At 41.2% G+C, this 27562-nt stretch overlaps 1 protein-coding gene across 1 annotated transcript in view; it reads left to right on the top strand.

Moving 5' to 3' along the window:
- The window catches only part of wdr36 (WD repeat domain 36), a 165001-nt gene that overhangs the window by 9016 nt on the left and 128423 nt on the right, over positions 1–27562 (top strand). Inside the window, exons 2-3 of the mRNA XM_048593664.1 lie at positions 6982–7157; positions 9894–9985. Coding sequence (XP_048449621.1) covers positions 6982–7157; positions 9894–9985 — 268 coding nt within the window. The remainder of the gene's footprint in view (positions 1–6981; positions 7158–9893; positions 9986–27562) is intronic.

Genomic DNA, 27562 nt, shown 5'->3' with positions numbered 1-27562 from the left:
AGAGCTTAGGTACCTCCAAGTTTCTTCCCAAACCACATACTATCCTGACTTGGGACTATCTTGCTGTCCTTTACTGTCACAGGGTGAAACTCTAGAATTTCCTTCCCTACAGAGCTTTTTAAGTGTACCTACACCTTGAGGACTGCAACAGCTCAAGAAGGCAGCTTACTACCACTTTCTCCAGGGTAATTAGAGATAGGAAATACATGCTGGATCCCATATCCTATGAACAAATTTTTAAAAAAGAACAATGTGCACTAATGTCATATTAATTCTGTGATTACAGAGCCCTGAGTTGTACATCACAATATGAACGAGCTCACTTTGGAGTGTCAGTGGTGTAGCACTTTGAGTAAAATTTTATTTGTCTGATTGGATATCAGGAACCTAATCATCCCAGAAATGACCTTTGCCATGTCTACTTACCTCAACCACAACACTGTCTCCTGCCTCCACGTTCTTCAGTTGATCTCAACACAAGTGATGAACATGTTTATGGAAGGCTTTCTAGTAAGAAGAATGTTGATAGTGGTCAATTGGCTGAATCCAACATTGATCCTTGAGGCTTCAGTAATATAGGAGGAGAAGCAGTTTTTTAGTTCTTCTCTGGAGAACCTCCTGCGTGCTCTAGATTTGCATGTGTGATCAGAAAATTGCTTGTGTGTTAATTTATTGTGAAATGCAAATAAACCATCTGCTTTAATTCAAATTCCATTGACCATTGCTGGTCACCGGCTTCAGGATTGCAGCAAAGAGCTATTTCTTACAAACTGAAAGAAGAAGTCAGCCTCTCGAAAGATGTAGAAGCAAGTGGCTGAGAAAGGGGTTCCTTAAATTTGCAAACTCAAAGGATCAATGATCTCATGATGACAGTAAAGGAAAGTGGTGTAAAATAATCATGTTGTGAGCACCATATTTTGACTTGCCCTGTCTCCTCCTACACAGCAAATCTCTGACCAACCCATCTTGCAGCCGCCACTATTCTCCGTGCGAGGCACTTCTTCACCTCCCATCTAAACAGTTGCCATTTTCATGCCATCTCACACATATTCTTCGGAGGGATCCTCCACTTGTTGTTTTCTTCCCTTCATTCCATACAATTCAATACTTGCACATATGGTTCTACTTTCCTTCCTTGTGGTTGAAGTTGCATAACCCCACATGAAGAACTGGGGCTAGCCCTCCAGTCAGGGCCACCTTGGCTGCAGTAGAGGAGGAGGCAAGGGGATTCGTTTTTTGCTGTCACCACTGTCAGAAATGTGAACATCTGCAAATTGGTGACTTTTTAAAATCTTTTCTACTTGTCCGTTGAATATGTCTTGCAGTGCCCACAGGTCTATCAAGTGTGATGTAGCAGATGAATCAAGAGGAATCTAAGGATGCCAGAGAGGAGATTTTGCTTTCTAGGAAAACACCATCACAAGCTCTATCAATTCAGATCTTGGTGGGAGACTGATAGGGTGTCACATAGTGAAATGTGCATCACATGTGAGCAGGGGTAGGTGTTGGAGACAGGAACAGCCCTGCAAAGTTGCAATGGAAGGGCACAAGATCTTCTGCTCCACCGAACATAGATTCTGAGTGATCATCAGTGATAAAGACTATTCTAGATCAAAAACAGGAAAGATTAAGGTTTGGAAACATTTACAGACATTATCACAGCCTTGGAGAGAGTTTTAAGAAATCCATATTTGAGGAGTCCAACCGATTGCAATAATATCTCAGATCATTCAGCTGATATCCATCTCCATGGAAAGAGTAGCCACCACCTCCAGGAGCCTCTGAAGCAACAGGCCACGTTTGTCAGGCCATGTTTGTTTACTCTGACTTGCACACTCCTTTGAGCCCTCCTCCAATGAGCAAATTGAGCCCTCCCCTGCACCTTTACACAGGATGGAGGAAAACCTTGCTCTGGCCTTTCAGTACCTGACAAAGTGAAATAGTGTTCTTAATCTTTTGGGTCAGGAAAAGAAAAATGGAGAAAGAGTAAACGGAAGGGGGTTTCACTGGAAGCATTCCCAATTCTCTACCCTTGCCTTGTCAGAAAGTCACAGACTTCCTCCTGCCCATATCTGCCCTTGCAACAGTTGCAGGTGAGGCAGTCTTTGGCAAACACTCAGGCCCCCAAAATGCTTTTGCCCCACTGCAGTCATAGGGTAGCACTACATGGAGGTAAAAAGAAAGGATTTATTTGTGTGATCAGATAGTTGCTAATGTCTTAATTTATTGTGAAAGGCAAATAAGACACCTGCTTTATTTCAAATTCTATTGGCCATTGCTGCTTCCTGGCTTCAGGACAATGGGAAGACCAGAGAGGAAGATTAACAAAGAATGTAAATGGAGGACTTCCTGCTTGGGAAAATGACCTATATTTAGCATGGGTTGGGGAGGAGGGAGCGATGTTGGGCATTAGTACAGCTTTATTGTGACACTTGGCTTCCTACATTCAGGTTAGCTGAACGATGACTGAGTGACTCCAGTGCTGATTTCTCTGGGAGCAGGGTGAAAAGCATCATTCTTACCTCATCTACTCCTCCTCATTCCCCTCTTCTTCCCATCCTCTGAGAATGCAGTAGTCCTCAACAGTTTGGTAATCTCAGCACAGGCAAAGGAAACCATTAACATTCTAGACAAACTCAGCAAGGTCTGGCAGCATCTGTGGATAGAGAAATAGTTCATATTTCAAATCCAATATGTCTCCTTCTCTAGATTTCAGATTTCCAGCATCTGTGGTATTCTGGATTTTGTTGCTGTTGCATATTGAAGGCTGCTCCAAGATCTGTCCAGGATACCTGAATAACATCTGCAAAAACTCAATGGGTTATCAGAAAAAGCAGGTAAATGGAACTAGATGAATTGCTATTGGAAAGAAATGGCTTGATGCTTGGCAGGCTGAACCTTTCTATGTAAGAAAAACCAAAAGATAGGACTGAAGCCAATCTTTACTTAATCTTACATTTATTTATTAAATTAAACATGTAAGTGGGTGGATTTTACAGAGCCTACAAAAGCATGGTGTTCAGGGTGACTGAATTTGGTGCAAAATTTCAAGTTGCCAATGGCAGGTTGAGATGTAGCAATAAAGACAGCAGGATCTGGAGGCAAAGACATTGGTGCTGACTTTGACAGCTACTGTCAGTATTTGCCCACCTGGAAAATTAGTCTTCTTCCCAGACGTTCAACCTGCCAGCAACGACCTGCTGCAAAATCCCAAGCTTCTTGACACTCTTGCTCACAATGTTGAGAAAGCTGATCCTCAGTCTTTATACCCCACATTGTTTCCTTTGAGTTAAACCTCTGTTCCAATGTGTCTGCCCTGCTGTTGCAGCCGGTACCATTGATAGCGATATGGCTGCTCCTTTGGTTCAGTCTAAACGAAGAGTCAAAGTCCCCACTACTATTACATTTTCCCTGTCATGTTCTCTGATAATTTCTTGTTTAATGCCTGTCAATAGCATAATTACTGTTGCGAATATGAACTATTCCTATCAGCTGTTTTGGTGCCTCGCAGTTCCTCTTATTAATCTGATTTCCTGATATTTTGTTTTGTTATCAATGTCCTTATGTCATCCTTTATTATCAGGGTTACTCCTCCTCTTTTTCCCGTCTGTCTGTCATTTCAAGATTGTATGTATTCTGGAATATTTATTTCCAAACCTTAATTATCTTTTAATCATGTCTCTATTGTTGATTAGATCAATCTCTATTTGTGCCATGAGTACATCTATTTTATAGCAACTTCTCAGATGAAATGATTTCAATTTTATATTACTACTAATCTTTGCATGCACCTTCCTGGCACATTATTACCATCACACTCTCTGTCCCTTTTGTCCCACTCACTTGCATTTACAACCCTGATGTACTTTCCTCATCTTTCACATGAAGCCTCTTCCACTAAACTGACCATATTTGCTGATGCACTTTTATATATGTGAGCTCTGTTACACACTAGCTATGACCACTTGCAATACTACCCTGCTTTGTTCCCATGTCCTTCTCTTTTCCAAATTTCTCATATGAACCCTCCTACACACTATTTAGTTTAAAATCTACCTCCACAGCCCTACTTATAGGACTTACCAGGAGACTGGTCCCTGCATCCTCCCTCTTTCCCCAGTACTGGTGCTGGTATACCATGGATCAAACCCATTTCTCCCACACAAACCTTTAAACCAACTCTCTGATCCTTTTTGCAGTATGCTATTTTTCTCATTGCTGAGCCAGCAATCCAGAGTTTATTACGTTTATGGTTCTGCTTTTTAAATTATAATCCCTAATTGTTCACACTCCCTCAGCAGAATCTTTTTTTAGCTCAAACCAAATTATTGGCATCCACATGGACCACTCCAATTTCTTCGATGTGGACTTGCCCATACCCTGGCATCAGACAGGCAACATAGCCTTTGGGATTCATGGTCTCAGCCACAGAGAACCATATCTGTTTTCCTGATTATACTCTCTCCTACTACAACTCTCCAAGTACTTTTTACTGCTCCCACTTGAACAGTTCCCCGCAACATAGTGATATGGTCAGTTTGCTTACACATTCGGCAGTACCTCTGCTAGTCCATAGATGTTGCAAGAACTTTGAATCTGGTGACTCTTCCATTGTTAACTTCCAGATCCACACGTCTGCCTTACTTGTAATCATGTTGAGCTGACCCTGACCAAGGATCAAAACAGAAATACTTACACTAAAGGGTGTGACTACCTCCTGGAACAAACTGTCTAAGTAACTTTCTCCTTCGCTATGCAGAGTATCTAAAGTTCAGATTTGATTGATTTATTGATTGATTGTATCTCAGTATATGTGAAAATGATCAATGAAAAGTGTTGTTTTGCATGCTGTACAGGCAGATCATACCATACAAAGTGCATCAGTATAGCAGAACAGAGTTCAGAATACAGTGTTACAGCCACTGAGAAGGGGCGGACAGACAGAGAGATCGGAATTAACATATAAGAAGTCCGTTCAAAAGTCTGGGAAGAAGCTGTTCTTGAATCTGTGCGTATGTATATTCAAACTTTTATATCTTCTGCCCGACAGAAGAGTTTGGAATAAAGTATAACCGGGTTGAGGGGCGTTTGTTGCTTTCCCAAGGCAGGAGGAAGTATAGATGGAGTCAATAGTTGGAAGGCTAGTTTGCATGATGGACTGGGCTGTGTTCATGATTTGCTATAGCTTCTTGTGGTCTTGAGAAGTTTAGTTGCCATACCATGCTGCGATGCATCCAGATAGGATGCTTTCTATAAAAAAAAATGAAAGAACTGTGGATGTTGGAAATCAGAAACAAAAACAGAAATTGCTGGAAAATCTGTGGAGGGAAATCAGAGTTAACGTTTCAGGTCCGGTGATCCTTCTTCAGTACTGCTTTCTATAATGTATCTATAAAAATTGGTAAGAGTCTTTGTGGACATGCGAATTTCCTTAGACTCCTGAGGAATCAGATTCATTGTTGTGCTTTCTTGACCATCACATTGATGTGGGTGGACCAGAATAGATTGTTGGTGATCATCATTCCCAGGAACTTGATGTTCTCAACCACCTCAGCGCCATTGATGCAGACAGGGGTCTGCCCTCCACTTCACTTCCTAAAGTCAATGACCAGCTCCTTCACTTTGCTAACATTGGTTGTCTTTACAGCATGCCACTAAGCATACAATGTCTTTCCTGTATTCTGTCTCATTGTTGTTTGAAATCTAACCTAGAATGGTGGTGAATACTTCTGACATGCATTTCCAAGGATTTGCTCCACCCTATCCACCAGTTCCTACTGCTGTATTTGAACTGTTTGTCTGAAAAGACTGGTAACATCCATTCAACAAGGCTGGGACAGGCAGTTTCTCGGTCTTTGAGGGTTGGCTGCTGATTCAGAATCTGGGTTTCCTTTCTAGTCCAGAGCTGGTTCATCTTCAGGTCGTCTCATCAAGGTGGTCTCTGTGGATCTGGTCAGTCTGATTATGCTCACCATGAGGTAGAAGCAGCTCAAGGTTTCCTTTTATTCCCTCTTTGCACCCTTCTCAAAGATTCTGTGGTTTGTGTCCCATATTAGCATCAGGTAGGGGCAGGAAGATCCAATAACTTGACTACTTTCCACATTTGGAGGCTGCAGAACATGGTTTTGAACCTTCAGCTATCAAGTGCTGCACTGTTATGCTACATGTTTCTGTCCTCTTACTAAGCTGGGTGCCATCAAGTCACATAGCATTCTTTGGACAAAGCCAGTTCACTGGAGGTGTAATAGCAGTTCGTTGTGAAACAATGTGGCCGTTAGCATCTAGCCTGGCAGTTCTAGGCCTGTCTGGTTTTGACAGGAATTGTCCGAAGCCTGACAGCGTGAATACTGTCTATTTCCAGCTTTGCAGTTTGCAAATTACAGAGTCGAGCTAGGTTTAAATATGGCTTCCACATTTTGACTTTTTAAATCCATGTTCATGAAAAAGTATCAATATTTCTGAAACAATCCTTGAGGTCATGGGTCACAGGCTCGAATCCTGCCATAGCAGACTGCGGAATTTGAACTCAGTAAAAATCTGGAATTAAGAGTTTAACGATGACCGTGAAACTGTTGCCAATTGACAGGAAAAGTCTCCCTGGATTCTTAATGTCCTTTAAGGAAAGAAACTGCTGTGGTTTGGCCTACGTTTGATTCCAAGCTGACAGCAGTATGGCAGACTCTCAATTGGCCTCTAGGGATTGGTAATAATTGCTGGCCTAGCCAGTGATGCCCACATTCATGTGAATGAATTTTTAAGGAAACTCTCAAGTCACAGCTGCAGACAAGTTGCTAAATATCAGCCTGTAACTATCATATGTGGACCTCCCAGCCTCCTAGTGACAGATTAAATATCAGAAAACCACATGGTATATAGCACTCACATGTTCACTTGATAGCAGCAGAAATTACCATTTACATAGCAAAAGCTCAAGATATCTTTAACCTGACAATTCTAATGTACGTCTTTAATTTTTCACAGTGTCGCCAAATGCCCTGTGGGATGTGGTCCAGGAGTTTGACGATGATTCCTTCAAAGAGTTCATTCAATCCGAAGGTGAACCATCAGCAGACACGTACCATACAGCAGCATATTTTCTCATACTTTTTCTCATGCTAAGGAAGATAGTTGGCTTTGCACCTGGTGACTCACACATGGTAAGTGAATAAGAGATGCTTATTCACTTCTCCTCCCTTTTAAGACTATTTTGCTCCGACCAGCCCAGTCTTAAATGCCCCTACGTCACCCAAAAACAGGACTGCCATACCCTTGACACTAGGCCCTTCCCTCCTCTGCTTTTATGCCTTCCCTCCCTGCCACTCACAGCCTTCTTCGACAGTCTGCATCAGAGGGCCCAGGAATATTTGTTTAGTTGAAAGCAGGTCTGAACCTGAGGTCTATTGAAGAATAGGATACTCTTGGAGCAGCAGAACAGCAGAAAAGAGTGTTTGATGTGCTGACATGTGTTCCAGATGCACAGCTCACATTATCAGAGAGTTGGAGGAGTTTGTTTCAAATGTGAGTAACAATGCTGAAGGCCTTTGCGATAATGCATTAACCCATGGAAAGACTGGTCACACTAGTGGACTATCAAACATGACAATCAAGCAAATCTCAAAATTGAATTCAGGTACATCACACTAGGCTTTACCTGCCCTTCATAAGATCGCAGACAGGTTAAAGGCAGGTGGGAGGGCAATATGAGAACCAGCTAAATAGTTTTACGGTCCTCCTAGGCACCAGCAGTCTCACCAAATTTAAGTACACTATTCCAAAGCCTCAGATTCATGACTGACATGGGGCAGATGGGGTAGTTAACTTGCTGGAGTTCGAGTGAGTAACTTTTACTCTTTTAGCATTGTTCAAAAAGGTGCTGATTGAGAGTCTGTGGTAGCAGCAAAGAGGGCACATGGTGGGGAAATAGGGGAGAAGGAAGGAACAAGCCAGCAAAGAAGGCTGTAAGTGGCAGGGAGGGAAGGCATAAAAGCAGAGGAGGGAAGGGCCTAGTGTCATGGGTATGGCAGTCCTGTTGTTGGGTGAGGTAGGTGCATTTAAGACTGGGCTGGTCGGAGCAAACTAGTCTTAAAAGGGAGGAGAAGCAAGTGGAATAGATGGGGAGTGGGCTCAGATGAAAGGACAAAGGGAGGCGATGGAGATTTAGATATGTAAAAAGAAATGTAAAAATGTTACATGGGAAAAGGGAAAAAAAAACAGTTCACACTGCTAAAAGTTTTGCCTTTCTCCCCTTTGGCAATGGCACAACAAAAAAACCAACATTTTCCAGCTTCTTTCATTTCTGAAAGGCAAGGTTATATGGAACCCAAAATATTAATGCTGTTTTTCGCTCTCCAAAGATGCAGGCACAAGTTTCTTCAGCAGACTCGCTTTTCAGTCATCTTCCTTTGTGATTTGTATGACTTCAACCAGCTGAGAATTTCGTAATTCCTATTGACTCCAGTTTTGTTTGTGTCACGTATCCTAATAGGGTAGGACTCTGGAAATCAAAGAACCACTATTCCCAGGGTTGTCACAAAAGTTAAAAGATTTAGACCTAGGCTAATGGAAAACAGAGAGCAGGGGTATTCGTACATAACCAGAATTATTAGAACACAAAAACGTAAGAAATAAAAGCAGGACTGGGCAATTCAGCTGCTCAAGTTTGCTCCGCTATTTAATACAATCATGGCTGTTATCAACTCAGTCTCACCTCCACTTTCCTACTGGCTCCCCATAACTCTTTAATCTGTTACTAATTAAGAATCTTTCTATCCCCTCTACAAAATGTATTTAATGTTTCAGTATCCATTGCATTCTGGGGTCGTGAATTCCACAAACTCACAAATCTTTAAGAGAAGTAATTGCTGATCTGTTTTAAAGTTGCCATGCATTAGCCCGAATGCATGACCTCTCATTCTAGACTGCACCACCACGAGAAACATCCGTTCTATGTCTACTTTGGCAATCATCTTTAGCACCCTATATACTTCAATCTGATCTTCTCCCATTCTTCTAAACTCTAGCAAGTATAGGCCTGCACTGCTCATGCTCTCCTCATTAGACAAGCCTTTCATCTCTGGAATTAACCTAGTGAACTTTGCCTGAACTGCCTCCAGTGGAATTACATCTTTCCTCAAATAAGGGGACCAAAACTGTACACAATACTCCAGATGCAGTCTCCAGGTGCCTTGTACAGTTACAACAAAGCTTCCCTACTTTTACACTTCATTCCTTTAGCAAGCAATGCCAAAATCCTCTTTGCCCTCATTCTTACTTGCTGTACCTGCATACTAATTTTCTGTGATTCATGTGTGAGGATACATATATTCCTGTGCCGAAGCACCCTGAAGTTTCTCTCATTTTAGATAATAAGTTGCCTTTTTATTCTTCCAACCAAAATGGGTAACTTCGCACTTATTCAAGTTAAACTTCATCTGTCAAATTTTGGCCCATTCTTCGAACCTATCCCAATCCATTTATAAATTTATTTCTTCATCACAACTTTCCCACTTATTTTAGAGACATCTGCAAATTTGGTGGTAATACCTTCTACTACTGCATCCAAGTCATTAATATAGGTTGTAAATAGTTGAGGGCCAAGGACCAAACCCTGTGGAATTCCACTAGTCACAGTTTGCCAAGCAGAAAAAGACCCATTTATTCAGTTCTGAGGAAGGGCCCGAAACGCTAACTCAGTTTTTTCCTTCACAGATGCTGCCTGATGGGCTGAGCTTTTCCAGCAACTTTATTTTTGTTCCTGATTTACAGCATCCGCAGTTCTTTTGGTTTCTATTTATTCAGACTCTGCTTTCTGTTGATTAGACAATCCTCTGTCCAAGCTAATAAAATTACATTAACCCATGTAATCTTACCCTGTGTATTGACCTTTTGCGCAGCACCTCGTCAAATACCTTCTGGAAGACCAGAAATACAATATCTACAGGACCCCTATTTTCCACTTTGCTTATTACATCATCAAAGTACTCCAGTAAATTGGTCAATTTATGCTTCATAAAACCATGCTGACTTTGATGGGTTGCATTTTGATTTTTCAAGTGTCCCTTTGCTACTTTTTAAGTAACGGATTCCAACAATTTTCCAATGACAGAATGTAAACTAACTGGTCTACAGTTTCCTATTTTCTGCCATCCTCCCTTTTTGAATGAAGGAGTTAAATTAGCAAAGAACATAGAACGTAGAACAGTACAGCACAGTACAGGCATTTCGACCCACGATGTTGTGCCGAACTTTTACCCTAATCCTAAGGTCTATCTAACGTCCACCCCTACCTTATACTATCAACCATATGACTATCTAATAGCCGCTTAAATGCCCCTAGTGAGGCCGACTCCACTAACCTCTCCGGCAATGCATTCCGCACCCCTACCACTCTCTGAGTAAAGAAACTACCTCTGACGTCTCCCCTATATCTACCTCCACTCACTTTAAAACTATGCCCTCGTGTAATAGCTACCTCCACCCTAGTAAAAAGTCTCTGGCTGTCCACTCTATCTATACCTCTGATCATTTTGTACACCTCTATCAAGTCACCTCTCATCCTTCATCGTTCTAAAGAGAAATGCCCTAGCTCTCTCAACCTTTCGTCGTAAAACCTTCCCTCCATTCCAGGCAACATCCTGGTAAGTCTCCTCTGCACCTTTTCCAACGCTTTCCTGTAATGAGGCAACCAGAACTGGACACAATATCGAGATGTGGCCGAACCAGGCTTTTGTATAGCTGGGGCATAACTTCACGGCTCTTGAACTCAATCCCTCTATTAATGAAAGCTAACACACCATACGCTTTAACAACTCTATCCACCTGGGTGGCAGCTTTCAGGGAACTGTGGACATGAACCCCGAGATCCCTCTGCTCCTCCACACTGCCAAGAATCTTTCCGTTAACCCTGTATTCTGCTTTCAAATTTGTCCTTCCAAAATGAATCACCTCACACTTTTCAGGGTTAAACTCCATCTGCCACTTCTCAGCCCAGCTCTGCATCCTATCAATGTCCCTTTGTAATCTAGAACAGCCCTCTGCACCATCCACAACTCGACCCACCTTCGTATCGTCCGTGAAAATACTAATACAGCCTTCCACTCCTACTCCAAATCATTTACAAAAATGACAAATAGAAGAGGACCGATAACAGATCCTTATGGTACACCACTCGTAACTGAGCACCATGTTGAATATAATGCATGCATGCTTCCTATCCATTGGGACCTTTCTAGCATCCAGGGAATTTTGGAATATTATAACCAAAGCATCCACTATTTTTGTTGTCACTTCCTTTAAAACCCAAGAATGCAGACCCCAGGGATGTAACTACCTTTAATCCAATAAATTGCTCAGTACATTTTCCCTTGTGATGGCAATTGGTTCAAGTTCCTTTTATTGTATAACCTCTATATTGAAACCAGTTAAAAACTGTAACTGTATCTAACTTGCTTCTATCCAGGATACACAGTACCTACTGGAAACAAGCAGAATAGAAATCCCACTACGAATCATTTTGTAATTTGATTCTATCAGCGAACTTTGACATAATTGACCTGAAATATTAGATCTGAAATATTAGATCTGCCTGCTTTTTATTTCAATAATCACAGCTTCATTTGCTTTCATATCAATTCTTCTAATGTTTAAAATCTTTGTATTTTTATTTATTCGAGAACTATAGGGAAAGAAATAATATCTTCTCCTCGTATCATGTCTTGAAATATGATGAAACCTTTCAGAGAGGCAGAAGAAAAATCCTGTGAATAATTGACAAAATCAACAGTCTGTAGGAGGTATTTACAATGCATCTACATTTTTTGGCACCCAGCTAGAAACATTCACTTTTCATTTTCAGCCTTTCATTTTTTTGCTGCATACTTTTTGATCATGTCACCTACCAAAGCTGTCCAACACATCTGCAATAAAGATATAATTTGATATCCTACAATAAAATTCATGAGAACAATATTAAATAGTCTCTGTGGTAAAAATAAAGTTAAACAAAAGTGTTGCAGGAGTCAGTGACTATATAGTACTATTCCAATTTCAGAATTCCAAATTGCAGAATTCCAATTTCAGTCCCAGATCAGGCTAAAAGTTGTCCATTTATCTTTGAAGTAGATTTACGGGCAAATGTGGAACCATCCCAGCATCAACAACTGCAGGAATCCTCATGACAAGCCATGGAGTGGATCAGCACTGAAACTTTACTCCTTTGCAGCAGCAGATGCTGTTATTTATATGTTCTAAAGCCACTTGTACAGCTACTGAAGGAAGGTAAGTGTGTAAGCAGGTAAATGAGAGAGTAGGGTGCAAGGTGGGTAAGGCAGTGAGATTAAAAAAAAGAGTGAGTGGGGTTAGGGTGCCAGGTAGATTAAGGTACAGGTACCATGTAAGTGGGTGAGGGATTTCAGGTCAAAAGTCGGGGATGGGTGGTCTATGATTGGGGAGTCAACAGGAATTCAGTTTTACAGATGGCCAGAAGCAGATTTTTATCCTATAACCTCAGGAGAATAAGAGAGAACCATCTGGTGTCTCAGACTTTGACTTGGAGATGTGGACATTTTTGAAGTGTTCATGACACAAGGTAATTCCCCACAGAAGTTCCCACGCAATTCCCATGAAATCAGCTGCATCAGGACTTCAGTATAATCTCAAAACACAAGTTCCTGTTTAGGCTGCCTCAATGAATATCATTCTACAGAAAAATCTGGGCCATTATCACAAAAGGAATCTGAGTCAACAACTCAGATACTGAAGCAGTCCATGTCCAAACGTAGTAACAGCAAGCAATGACTGTCTCCAATAAAGGAATTTAACCATTAACCCTTGACTTGCAATGGTGTTACCACCGCTGTGTCCCCCAACTGTCAACATCCTGGTGTTTAACAATAGCAATAACAGAAACTGAGGTAGACTCACCATATAAATACAGTAGATAGAAATAGCGTGAGATGTTACTCATTGTTTGCATTTTACAATGAACAACATATAGGCTCTCATTCCTCCCCAGTACATGACAGGATTCATAAGTAAGCTCCATGGACCTCTCCTTTGCTCTGTTAACACATATCTCACCATACCATCAACTCTCATTACCCTGTATAAGGATGACTGCCCATCTTCAAAGATACTTGATTTAAAGGAACAGTGCACCTGAAATAATTCCAAGGTTTTTGTTCCAACTACCCCAGCTGAAAACCTGTTTCATACATTGAGCACTCACTGAGCCGAAACTTAATGCTCATTGTGGTAGATGGGTGTCTAATCTAGCACACATCATCAACTCTTGCCACACCTATGAGAAATGTGTTATTATATGGCAAATCGGCCAATTAAAATGCCAAGCAGGTTCTCGGCCAATGAGCTTCATTCAAGGTGTGCTGCTTGCCTAATGGTGGGTAGTATGTAGGGCACCATGCTGCCAGGCTGTGACCTGGTAGGAGATCATGACCACTCACTTAAAGAACCTTCTGGCATGCAACAGCCAGGTGCACCAGAGATAAAGGTTTTAATGAAGGAAGAAAACTGTGGTGTTTCTTTTAAACATATGGAGGCATTGAAACGGGTGAGTGTCAATTTCTATTAACTGATGCATGCATGTACTGTTGGAAAGATTTCAGGAACTTTGGCAGGCAAGAACGAGTCAAATGAATTTCAAGAATAACCCTGATGATAGAGAAATATGGAGTATCATCCTAGTAACTTTCATTGTCTTTCCACAGATGATCGCGAGAAGGGAGAAATATCAGACAAGCATAAGGTTTGACAACATTGACCTGTGAGCAGTCCTTCAGGCTGTAGGTGCCAGCAGATGCCAGGTGAAAGAAAGTGAAGACTTCCCAGCCTGAACAAAGACAAGAACAGAAAGTGCTGGAGAAACTCTGCAGCAGAGTTTGGAAAGAGAAGCAAAGTTAATGTTTTTGAGTCCAGTAGGATTCTTCTTCAGAACTGAAAGATACGGAGAAATTATCCACCAGAATCCTAATGGTAGTTAAAATTCATAGTACATTTTTTTTCAGAATTTTGTGGACATCTCACTTAAAAGGGGACACAAATAAAAATTAAAATGAAACCAAGGGTTAAATTGTTAAATAAGGAATTGAAAATTGTTTAATGAGAAAGGTAAGGAAATTAACTTTGATACATGACAGGAAATACAGATGCTAAATGAATACTATGTTAATAAAGAAAGAATTGAAGTAGGCCATTTATCCCTTTGAACTTCTCCCTTAATTGAATAAGATTATGGCTGATGTTTAACTTCAAGTAAAGTTGGCCTCATTTTTCCCATATCATTTCATTTCTTTTGTATGCTAACATGGATCGATCTCTGTACTGACATGCCTGTTTGAAATCTAGTTGCAGCACGCAATTTAATCCTGATTTTTGATTATCCTCATTTGAATTTGCTGGGAGGTGTTAATATAGATATATGCAAGTTTACAGCTCAAGTACTGAATCACAGAATTGTTTCAGTGTAGAAGGTGGCCAATCGCCCATCATGCCTGTAGCAGCTCATTGTTACCAAGTGCCAATCTCCTACTTTTTCTCCATTTACCTGCACCATTTCTGTCCAAATACATCATTCAATACCTTCTTGAATGCCTCAGTTGAATATTCCTGCCAAATTCAATGGTAAGTGTGGAGTTTTGGATTAGAGAGATTTACAAATGGGCAAACTGCAATGGCTGGGTATTGAACCTGGGTTAATTGCATGGAAAGCAGCTATGTTCACCAGTAGATCACCATCGCTGACTGAAGAAATGCAATTTAAAATGGAGCAATAGATGTGGATGTCATTGAAGTAGTAGGATGTGCTGACTGACACATCCGATTGTTTCAGGATGATTCAGAGTGTGTAGGATACTGGGAGTTCTGCTAGAAGACGTTCAGAGGACAGGTGTTCTCCTCTCCCTCTCTCCTCCAGTAGCTTTTGCCACTTTCATGACCTCATGTTCCCCTACAACTCCAGTGAAACAAGGTGTGGGGAGGGGGAAGTTGTCCTACCAAAATGCTGATGACCAACTGTTCTCTTTCGCTTGGTAAGCTCTATAAGGTGTCCAGTAATATAGAAGAGCACTTTTTCCAAGTTCTTTGCCCATAAAGAGCAAGTGTCTCAAAATCTCCCAATGTCTCTCAAAAGTCCTCTCCAAGCCTCTAAAACAAGTGAGCAGTAAAATATAACACAAACGGAAAATATTAGAAACATTTAACTGATCAAACGGCATCTGTACAGGGTTTCAGGTTGATCTCATTATATAAGAATGAGAAAAAGTTAGAAAATTTGTTTTTTAGGCAATAAAGAGGCAGGGAACAGTGGATGTGGAGGAAGGATGAAAGAGCTGGCCAGTGATAGGGTGGAAGGTAGGAGAAATAATGACAAAAGTAATGATGGTGCAAAGGTAAATGGGTGGTAACGGGGCAGGTAAAGAAACAAAGGGAATGATTATCAGTGCAGAGGGAACGTGCTGGGTGGCAGAAGAGTGGCAAAATGACGAAGATGAGTATAAGAAGGGAAGCCCAATAATGTTGTTACTAGTAGGTATTCCTAGAGGTGGCTGGGTTGGCAGGTGAAGCAGGTTGGTTCACTTTGAGGCAGTGAGAAAGAAATTATGGATGTTAAGCAGTCAATTAATAATGATTTTAAAATTATGAGAGAGATGAACAAGAACAACTCAGCTTTAGAGACAGAAGCTCAGTGAAAGATCACCCTTGATTACAGATGGCAGCCACAGAGAGATAGCATGGATGAGCAAACTGTGACACTGGCACTCTGGAGGCTAACCAAACTGGGCAAGCATGTAGGAAAAGCTCAATCTTGCAGACATCAATCAGGTTCCTCCAACCATCTTCATTGCTCTAAGGAAAATAACTCCAGCCTATGTAGTCTTCTTTCATAGGTAAAACTCTCTAGCAAAGGGAATATCCTGATGAATTGCCTCTGTACCATCTCTAGTGCAATCACATCCTTCCTATAATGTGGTGACCAGAACTGCACAAAGTACTGTAGCTGTGGTCTAACTAGCATTATATATAGATCCATCATAACCTTCTTGCTCTTGTATTCTGTGTCTTGACTGATAAACGCAAGTATCTCATAACTCTTTTCAACTACCCTATCCACTATCCTGTTGCCATCAGACCAATGGGGCATGGAATTAAGCTGTCTCTACTCCTCCATTCTACAGAACAGCTCCAGGATTGGTAAAGCATTTTCACCTATCACAGGGTGTATAGTTCCTTTCTTTGTCTAATTAATTAATGTACCATTTCTAAATAAACTACCGGAAAATAACAAGAAATCGTCAACTGCCTGTATTGGGCAACTGCAATCACGAACCACTAAAATCACGGACTAGTACAGTCGTAATCGCATCTGTTGACCAATGTCCTCGACTCCTCCTACCTTACCATAATTAGAGATAGTGGCACAAGGGCTCTTGTAATGCAGTGTTAGTGTCCTACCTTTGAGCCAGGAGGTCCAGGTTAGAGTTCCACCTGTTCCACAGATGTGTAATAACATAACTGAATAAGTTGATTAGAAAATATTTGGTGCATAGTGGTAGTGGTGCATTTTACTTAACTAATAATTCCACGTATTCTTTACTCCATGGGAGGAAATTTACTGTCCGGTAGAATAGTATCACAATATCTTTAAAATATAGAGCATAAGTCAAAACAATTTTAGTGAATTGTTGCACTGCAAATTGATGATGGAGGGAGTGAATGTCGAAAGTGGCAGACGCAGTGACAATCAAGCAGATTGCGTTGACCTAGCTGATTTTGATTTCCTTTAGTGTTGTTGGTGCTGCAACTGATCCAGGTAATTGCAAAGTATTCCATCACACTCTTGACTTTTGCCCTGTTGGACAGGTTTAAAGAGTCAGGAGTTCATTTACTCACCCCAAAATTTGAAAAATCTGACCTTTTGTGGCAACATCTTTTATTTGGCTGGTCCATTTCAGTTTCTGGTCATTGGTAACCACCACACTGTTGGCAGTGGGCGATTCAGTGATGATAATGTCTTTGAATATGTGAGGCAAAGAATTAGGTTCTCTTTTGTTCAAAATGCCTTAATGTTTAAATTTTTTCAATGGCCTGCTTCAGTATGAGGAACTGGAAATGGTACTGCAATTGTTGATGTACTTCTGAACTGCGATTGGAGGAAAGTAAGTGATGAAGCTACTGAAGGTGTTTGGTGTTCTTGTGGTTTATCTCTACCTCTGGAGCAAGAGCATTGGGTTCAAGCGCCAGCTGTGCTAAGAATGTGAAAGAACATCTCTGTGTAGGTTGTTTAGAAAGTATTTATCCTGAGACTTGGATGATTGGCTTCCAACAACTACAGCCATCCTCCATTGTGTAGGTATGATTTACGTTTGTGGATTTTTTCCCCCAGATTCCCATTGACTCCAGTTTTGCCAGTGCTCCTGTATGCCAAACTCGCCTATATACTGCCTTAATGTTAAGGGTAGTCACACTCTGCCCCTCTGGAGTTCAGTTCTCTTTGTCCATGTTTGAGCTAAAACTGTAATAATGTCAGGGGCTTAGTCTCACTGGCAGGACAAACTGAATGTCAGTGAGCAGGTTGTTACTGATCAAGTGCAGCTTGAAAGCACCATCAGTGATCCCTTCCATCACTTTGCTAGTAATTCTGAGATTTTTAAAAAAGAGAATGTTTTTGGTCAGAAACTGGCCTGGAAAGATAAAATTTAATTCCTAATCTAAGAACATTGGAGACAAATCATTACTGAGATATTGCTCTGCTTGCCTGGCAGCTGGTTGGTTGCTAAATTGGTCAATCAACGAAATACCTGTTCTGACTTGGCAGGAGGTAATGAGGTTTTTGGAGACAGTCCTGCTTGGTTTTATGCTCACTTTAATTTCTCTCCAGTTATCTCTCTCCAAGCTTCTGAGAACAGAATCCCAATCTGTAAGAAACAAGTAAATACTTCTAGAAATTTGTTGAAACTGTTTACATGAACCAGTGACTTTGGAATTCGAGCAAGATATGCAAGCAAGGGTGCCACAGTGGCTCAGTGGATAGCACTGCCACCTTACAGTGCCAAGGAGCAGGTTCCATTCCACCCTCAGGCAACTGTCTGTGTGGAGTTTGCACATTTCCCCACGTTTGTGTGGGCATCCTCCCACAGTCCAGAGATGTGCTGGTTAGGTGGATTGGCCATGGGAAATGCAGGGTTACAGGACATGGATGTGGGTCTGGGTAGGATACTTTTGGATGGTTAGTCTTGATGGGTCGAATGGTCTGCTTCCACATGTACGGATTCTATGATGCAGTGCCCCAAATTAACTTTTATTGAAATACAACTCAGACCTTTTATTTCCTTCAATAATCAGCTATACTGTATCTAAGTTAATTCTATAATTTAAAAGTCACCCCAAATCCAAACAGTAATGTTGTTCGACTGACCGGACTTGTCAACGTTTTTTTCCGAAATTGTTTCAGAGCACATCAGAAGAGGATTTGCAGATCGGAAACTCAAACCAAATGATCTAAGCATGCCTTTTCATTCATTCAGCACTGGATATTATCGGCCTTTAAAGGTAAGTATTGAGTAAAATAAAAGTAGCATAAAATTCCTCCCTTACCTCTCCCAGTAACTATTGCCCAATATCTTAAATCTGTGTACCAAACAGTTTTACTATCAGCGAAGAAGAACAGCTGCTCTTTATCTACCTGATTTAAACCTATCATAAACATCAAAACCTTTATCAAGTCAGAGATAGCAAGAACTGCAGATGCTGGAATCTGAGATAACACAGTGTGAAGCTGGAGGAACACAGCAGGCCAGGCAACATTAGAGAAGGAGGAAAGTTGACATTTTAGGACGGGACCCTTCATCAGAAAATTTTCTTCCAGGTCCACACTGTGTTATCACCCCCTTTATCAACTGTCATATCAATCTCCTTTGCACTGTGCGGAACAACTTGAGTTTCTCCAACCTGACCTTAAAACCAGTATCCCTCAGTTCTTTAACCATTCTGATGAATCTCCTTTCGAATCACACATCAGACTCTCACAGCCTTCGTGGAGATCACCTGTTTGTGCAGACTCAAATGCTGTCTGTTCAAATGAGTGATGTTATGACACACAGACAATTACTCAGTGACATCACTCTGATTCCTAGGTATCCTTAACTGTGATAGTTTCCTCTGACCCCAGTGCTTTTGATACCTTTTGAGGGGTAGACTCTAGCATTTGATTTTAAAGTTGGAACACAATGAAATTATTTCAGTATTTTTATCCAGTAATCTACACAATTCAGCTTCTCGTGCTGTTCTCAGATATCTGACTCTGGAGCTGGAGCTCCTTCCCTTACAGCATTGTTCTGCGTTTTGCCCCATCGTGCTTTGTCTAAACTGAAAGGTGGTCGGGCTTGTTAGATAAAACATCTTTCTCAGTGAAGGGGGGAAAGGGGGTCTGCCTGCGAACTGGGATCTTGCTGTGCAGTAAGGCAGTCAGTGAACAGGCCAGAGTGTCTCTGGCCGTACTCCCTGGGGTGGGGTCAGGGATCCAGTGAGGGTGAGGGGGGATTTGGGTATTGCACATGGAGGGAGATGCAGTGGGGTATCTATACACAGTGGAGGCATCACAGAGGAACGAAGAAACAGGGTGAAGCTACACAGGCAGCTATCAGAAACTGAGGCTGAAAATTTTCATTGGGGTAAAAGTCACAGGGGAAATATTTAAACAGGTGCAAAAATTTGTGGGGGGCAATATTTGAGATGACGTAAAGTGGGGAGGTTGCAAAATTGGGATGGAGAACAAAATTTTGGGGAACTGAAATTGGGAAATGCAATAATTGAGAGGACAATATTTGGTGGGTACGACAGCAAAATATTTATGTCGGGGGAGTGCAATATCTGGCAGGGGCAATATTGTTTTCAGCAGCACAAGATTTTGGGATAGGGGTACAATACTGTAAGGGTGGGACAAAATTGGGGACATGCCTCTGGGAGGTAAAGAGAGGGACAAAACTGGGCAGCAGTGAAACTTGTTGGTGGTTATATTGGAGGCAGAAAATGGAGGAAGAAGAGAGTGTGAAATGAGAGGGGTATACGGAGTCTCAAATTGAATGACAAAATTCTAGGGTCAAATTTGCAGGGACAGTCATATTTGGGGAGGCGGGGGGGGCGGGGTGTGGTTTGGAATTTGGCAATTTTGAATGGAAACAAAATTTTGGGAGTGAGGCAGGAAAGAAAGAGGCAGTGCGACAAGACACCGGGAGATGAAATAGAGAAAAATGGAGGGAAAGGAGAGGGAGAAAAAGATGGAAGGAAGGGAAAGCGAGAAAAATAAAGGGAAAGGAGAGAGAAATATGGAGGGAAAAGACAGAGAGAGAATGCTGGGGGAGGGAACAAAGAGAGAGGGGTAGGGGGCAAAGAGTGGTTGCTAGTAAGAGAGAGAGAGAATGAAACAAAATGATACAGAAGTTGACTGTGTGAGAGACAGAGACGCAGGTGAGAGAAACAGACAAAGAGTGAGAAAGACCAAAAGGGAGACAAGAGGAGAGACTTTGAAAGAAAGAGACAGAAAGATAAAGGGAGAAGAGAGAGAGAGAGAATGAAACAAAGGGAGACAAGATTTGAATGTGAGAGACAGAGAGAGAGAAAGAATGAGAAAGAGACAGAGAGTGACCGGGAGACAGAGAGAGAGAAAACAAAGAGAGACAAAAGGAGAGACTTAGAAAGAAAGACAGGGAGACAAAGCAAGAAAACAGAGAGAAAGAGAGACAAGAAGAGGAGAAGTCAGTGAGAGACAGCCAGGAAAGATACAGAGTCTGAAGAGCCAATATTCACCAGGGCTGCTTCAGGAAGAGGGTGGTACAGGTCCAAAACTGGCATTGAGATGCCAGCTGTACCCACACTGTCTCTCGCACAGACACAGACAGCCAGAATAACTCTGACACTCACCTCCTGGCTTCATCCACATGAAGAAGGGAAGTATGGCTGCCAAGACCAATTTTATAAACCCCAAGTTCTGTCATTCAAACCCCTCTCTCCTCCCAAATCCCAGCTACCCAATCAGTTCCTAGCTGTCTCTACCTGGAACACACATCCTCCGGATATGGAGCAAACCAAGAAGGTTTGAGGTGAGGTTAGAGGTGTGGGGGAGGGGTGTGGGAGGAGGAGGGGGAGAGAAAGCAGCAACCCAGAAGTTCAGTCCAATGTCTCCTGATTGTTCCTCCCTTGCACCCCTCCCCCCCACACACACTCACACAAACTCTCTCACTCTCTCACACACACACACAAATTGGCCCCAGACCTAAAACCCACACAGAGACTAAGCTGCAGTTTCAAAACGGGTATAAAACACTTTTATCCAGACAAGGGAACAGAACCTTCTGCAGCCAGGAACACAAATTTATCCCACAGGTGAGCACAGTATTTTCATACAGACTAACACAAGGTGTGAGTGGGACTGTAGTTAACCAATAAAGACAGCGAGTTTACTTTTAATTAGTTTCTGAGAATGAACATCAATCCATTTCACAGATGAACATCAGGGGATTACATGGATCTGTTGTACGAGTGGAAGTTTGTTCATTGTACAAATAATCATGAGTTTATTAAACACATTCACCTCTTTCCTGACAACAGAACGAGGGACATCACAGTACTATCCCACTTTCCCATTGATATTTCATCAGTAAAAGCTGGGAATTATCTGATTGACGCAAACAGCATGGATGTGTGAGGGGTAGATCAGGCCTCACAAACCTTATTGAATTCTTTGAAGAAGTGACCAAACACATGGATGAAGGTAGAGCAGTGGATGTGGTATACATGGATTTAAGTAAGGCATTTGATAAGTTTTCCATGGTAGGCTCATGCAGAAAGTAAGGAGGCATGGGATGGGGGAAACGTGGCAGATTGGATTCAGAATTGGCTGACCCTGAGAAGACAAAGGGTGGTAGTGGACAGAAAATATTCAACATGGTGCTCAGTTAGGAGTGGTGTACCACAAGGATCTGTCCTGGGTCCTCTTCCTATTTGTGATTTTTGTAAATGATTTGGATGTAGGAGTGGAAGGGTGGATTAGTAAGTTCGCAGATGATACAAAGGTGGGTCGAGTTGTGGATAGTGCGGAGGACTGTTCTAGGTTACAAAAGGACATTGATAGGATGCAGAGCTGGGCTGAGAAGTGGCAGATGGGGCATTTAAGCAGCTATTAGATAGGCATATGGACAATAGTATAAGATAGGGGTAGACGTTAGATAGACCTTAGGTTTAGGGTAAAAGTTCAGCACAACGTTGTGGGCCGAAGGGCCTGTACTGTGCTATACAGTTCTATGTTCTATGTTCAACTACAAACTTTTTCCTTGATCCAGGAACCACTTAGACCATACTGTCTTAAAAAAAACAAAAGCGATAGTCTTAAACCTCAGTTTTCTCCTCTTGGGTATTTGAAATGCTAACTCATATTACTCATAATCAAATTCCAGAAACAAATGACGAGTTTTTCCCCATTTTTCATTAGAACTAGAAGTATTTCTAATTACTTCAGAAGTAACTCCTACATTTCCCCCCACCCACTCCCAAAAGAAGTATAATCCCAACATAAAGTTATAAAAATATGCCAAGTAGCAAATGACCCTAAAAGTCATACTTCAAATCAGCAACCGAAACCTTTGGGATTAGATTTTCTATTTTTTTTTCCGGGAGAAAGATTCAAGGCACCGCACACTTTGAACAGCACTTACAGCGATATTTTCAAAACGAGGTTGACAGAGCCGGTTACTTGGTCAGCTGCAATGAGCTGTCCATTTAGCTCCTTGAGGAGGTTATTAAGGGGTAAGGGGCCTGGAAGGGAACAAGAGGATATTTTCAAATAGCGCAGCAAAACTAAACACGCACTATCGGCGAGCTGTGTTGGAACTGCCAAATTATGTGATATGCTGAAGGGATATTTTCTGTCTGTTCTGACTACCACCTTCACATTGGCCGTCTAGCAATTTCTCTTATGCTGTGAAATGGCTGTTGCTGTCTTCCTTTATTCTACGGTACAGCAACAAACCAATTCACTTTTAACCACTGTACTCGGAAATCACACTTCCTGCTTCTTGATCACGCTCAGAGACAACTGTTATGAGCAGACGCGTCTCCAGCCGTAAAAGAGCATTGCCAGTTAAAAATAGCACAACGGTCGTGTTGTGGTTTTGGAATCTCAAAACGTCTACCCTACACTGTTAGGTTGCCAATCTCAAACTGAACTTCAAAGTCTTGGTATTTGCTGCATGTCTGAGGGTAAAATCACCACTTTCCTAAAGGTTACTTCGTAATCATATTAAATTTTTATATATAATAAACTATTCTCAGCTCCCAAAATTCTGCATCATATAAGAAATAAAAATAGAGAATCCATTGATGTTTTGCTTGAAATCCCAACAAATTATTTTGTCACTACAAAACCTACTGTCATCATGAGGAAATATTAACTTATATTGGCATTATTAAATTTTAAATTTCTGGTTACATTCGATAATGTTGTCCGCAAAAAGGCTTAATACCTTTTGCATGTTTACAAGAAATCAGAGCAAGATATTTGGGGCGTGCAGTTCTCAGGTGAATTTTAAAAAAGCCAAAAAAAACTAACTTAATTTCACTTCTGAATTATTCATAATTTTTTTGTTATTACAAACTGCAAGAAGTTCCCAATATGATTTAGTTCTGGGTTAACGTTGATTATATTTTAGTCAAGCAAGACAAGCCTTTGGATTAAATACCATTTGTTTCTCTAATCATTTTTCTTCTCCATAAAGGGCGTGGTTAGTTTTTTTAACAATTTTAACAAAACAATTAGACCAGCTGAATCAATTTCACATCATACAAATTTTAGTTGCAAAAATAGATGGAAACTGGTATCATGTAGTCAGAATTATGGAGATGTGGCTGCAGGGTGACCAGGGATAGCAACAGAATATTCAGGGGTGTTCAATATTTAATAAGGAAAGACAAATATGAAAGGGTAATGGAGTTGCATTGTTGGTTAAATGGGAAATTAATGCAGTAGTGAGGAAGGATATTAGCTCCAACAATGTGGAACCTGTATGGGTACAGCTGGAAAAAACCAAGGGGCAAAAACATTAGTGGCCATTACATATAAACTCCAAACTGTGGAGGTGATGTTTGGAAGGGCATTAAACAAAAAAACAGAGATGCATACAATAATGGAACATCTGCAATTATGGGTGATATTAATCTGCATGTAGATTGAGCAAAACAAATTAGAAACAATACTGCCGAGGAGGAATTCCTGAAGTATATGCAGGATAGTTTTCTGGTCTAATACGTCTCTCTGTAATGAGACAGCAGCCCTATGATCTGGTAAGAGTATGGTGACTTTATCTCTTAATATGTCTTATTAACACAACGCATAACGTTTGTTTTTAACTTTGCCTCAAAATTACCATTATGAAAGAAGTTGAAAAATAAAACTAAGAGGTTAAAATGCAAAGGTCACACTCTGACCAAAAGCAGATACAAAATGTTGACATCTAGAAGGTGCCAGGGTGATCTTGAAATAACCTTATGGTAACACATGGGGGAGTGCTCCATACTAGCTCCAAAAATATTCTAACTATGTTAAATATTGTGGACTAGAAATTGGATCGTCCTGAATTTTGGGCCTGAGGTTCTTGATTCATGACATGTCTATGCTTGTCCAAATTTAGCTGGGGGCAACGCTCAAAGTTTGTGTACCCATGATTGTGGCACTATGTGGTGTTACTCCAGTGTTGGACTCTGTTCCAGAACACTCACAATGATGCATACAACAAGAAGCCCCAGCAGTGTTATCTGTGACAATATGGTACAGTCAGTCTACTCTTGTTAAAGTCATGATGTCTCTTAAAGGGAAGAGGCACAAAAAGATTGCTGGAATGTAAATTCTTGAGAAGTAAATATCAAGACCGTTGGAGGGCCCTATAGTTGAGGTTTTAGTCATGCTATTGTAAAATAGGCATGGTGGAAATGTTCCACAGAGAATCAGGAGGCCTTCAAGGACCATCCTCATTAGAGAGTAAGAACAAGATGGCCAGGAAGATTGACTCTTGAGGTCTGGATCCAAGTATTTGGTTCGCAGATGTCCAATGCTGAGTTGGACAGTAGAAGACTTTCAGAGATTTACAACTGTTTTACTGTTAAACTATAGATCAGCACAAGTACCAGCTTCTACCCTTCCCTTCTGGATCCTTTATCTATCCAAAAGCCAACTCCCTAACCTAGAAAAAATCCAGCTCTTAGGTAAAAACTCCAATAATCATACTTGGTCTCAATAAAATGTGCAGGTTTACTATGAAGGGATTTGCATTTTTGTCACCAAGGACCTGACAGCAATGCTAATAAGGCCTATACATCTTGCATGGGTAGTCAACTAGTGAATGCATCTTCACACAACATCTCCGATCATCCTAACATAAATCATGCATAATGCTCATTGCACCATATCCCATTAATCACCCAGCAGTAGCCTCTGATCCTTAGGAATCATGCCTAACAACCAGATACTCCACCCAATCTTACACACCTACTAATGTTGCCAGCCTGATATCCATCTCTTGATGTCTCCCTGTATCTCCAGCTATTTTACTATAACATACACATCAGCAAATACAATGCAGAATAACCATTCATATTATCCTTTTCTTTTGCATGACAAGTTGGGAACAATAAAGGAGCACAGAGAAGACCCCAGCAGGACAAAGATTCCTGAGTCTACTGAACCCCACAGAGGATTAGGCTCTCAGCATCATCATGAAGCTAACTACAGTAAAGCCAATATCATTGTACAAACATTGAGGATGATAGTATGCTCCTGCCTTATTACTCTTCCAAAATTCTACCTCACCTCATCCTATTATCTGACATGAACAAGTTGCTAATGGCATGACAAGGCCCTCTTGCTTCCCAACCCATCAGCCCTTCCTTTCAGAGAAAGATAGTAATCTGGTCTGTCTCATAGATTCTGTGGTAATCTTGTTCAGTCTGAAAGTGTAGTCTTCCTGGAACCCCCAAGGATGGCCTTTTGCCAACGGCCATGAGGAAACCAATAAGCCACTGAAGTCTTGCTGAATCTTTAGAAGTTTGGCCTGTTGCTGGAGAATTGTTTTCAGTTTGTGGCTTCATATTTTGAGAAGCATGTTAAGGCCTTGGGGAGGGCACAGAGGAAACCTATCAGATTGGTACCAAGTCGGCAAGACAAGCAGCAGTTTCACACAGAAACTAAAGAAACGGTGTTTTCTCTACTTAAACTAGGTATAAGGGCTGATTTTTATTAGATATGTTCAAATACTCAAAGGCTTCAATTGCAGATATAGGAAAGAAACTGCTTCCAATGGCAAGATATTTGGTAAATCAAATGTCACGCATTTAAAGTGATTGGAAAAAGAACCAGAGGCAACTTGTGAAAGCATTTCACAGTCAATGAGTAGGATCTAGAATTTGACCTGAAACAATGGTGGGAGCAAAATTGGATACTTGGATATATGCCTGAAAAAGAAGTGTTCTCAGGGTTATGAGGAAGAATTAGGGGAACAGGACTAACTGAATAACTCTTTGACAGTGATGACACAGGCATGTTGGGCTGTACTATAAACAAAGTACAATTAGGGTTTCTCCCAATGAGTCACTAACTTTCACAAACAAATGATGTGGTGTCAACACCCTTCATGTTAAACTGATGATTGAACACCACCAGTGACTCATGCAGGTTTATGACAGGTATCCTGGACAATGTCAACCTTAGGTCACTGTCTCCTCTCCAAAAAGTTATGGATTCAAATCCCACTCCAGTGGTTGAATCACAAAACCTAGCTTGACACTACACTGCAGTGCCGAGAGCATATTACTTTGTCATAGACACCATTGTTTGAAGGGAATGTTAAACCAAAGCCCTGTCTTCACTATCAGTGGGCTGAAAAGATCCTATGACATTATTTTGCAGAACAGTAAAATTCCTCTCAGTGGTCTAATTAATATCTATCCCTTAACATGCATCATGAAAAGAGATTATCTGGTGATAATTCATTGTTCATTGAGAGGCCTTTCTGTGCTCAAATTGGCTGTCCTTTTTCCCCATACTATAGTAGTCGCCGAATTTCAAATGTACTTAAATGGCTGCAGATCGCTTTGGGATGTCTTAATATGTGAAATATGCTATACTAAACCCTAGTCTTTCTTTGTATGCACCTATTTAAAACATTGATGACAAAAGCTATGCTTAAAGCCTGGATCATAGCATCAATGCCAATGTCAATACTTGCCCCCTGAACTAAGATACAACCTGAGCTATGAGACCACGAGGACGATCGTCAAGCAGACCATTGCATAGCTCAAATAGTTTGACTATATGGACAAAACGTTTGGCTTTCTGAATTCTGTGTGATTTTGAACTTCTTCAGTTCTGGTCATTGACAGTGCTGACTGTTACATCCTGTGTCAGTCCTACAAGCTAGCTTTATTGCCAGCCAGTCTTTCAAGATGTTGGCTAGACAATAAGCAGCAACGGCAATCAACTTATGGCTTATAAATTTTGTCAGGA

Source organism: Rhincodon typus, chromosome 3 (assembly GCF_021869965.1).
Source record: "Rhincodon typus isolate 14 chromosome 3, sRhiTyp1.1, whole genome shotgun sequence".
NCBI lineage: Eukaryota > Metazoa > Chordata > Chondrichthyes > Orectolobiformes > Rhincodontidae > Rhincodon > Rhincodon typus.
The sequence above is the reverse complement of the archived record's forward strand: the minus strand, read 5'-3'. Positions and strand labels throughout refer to the sequence as shown.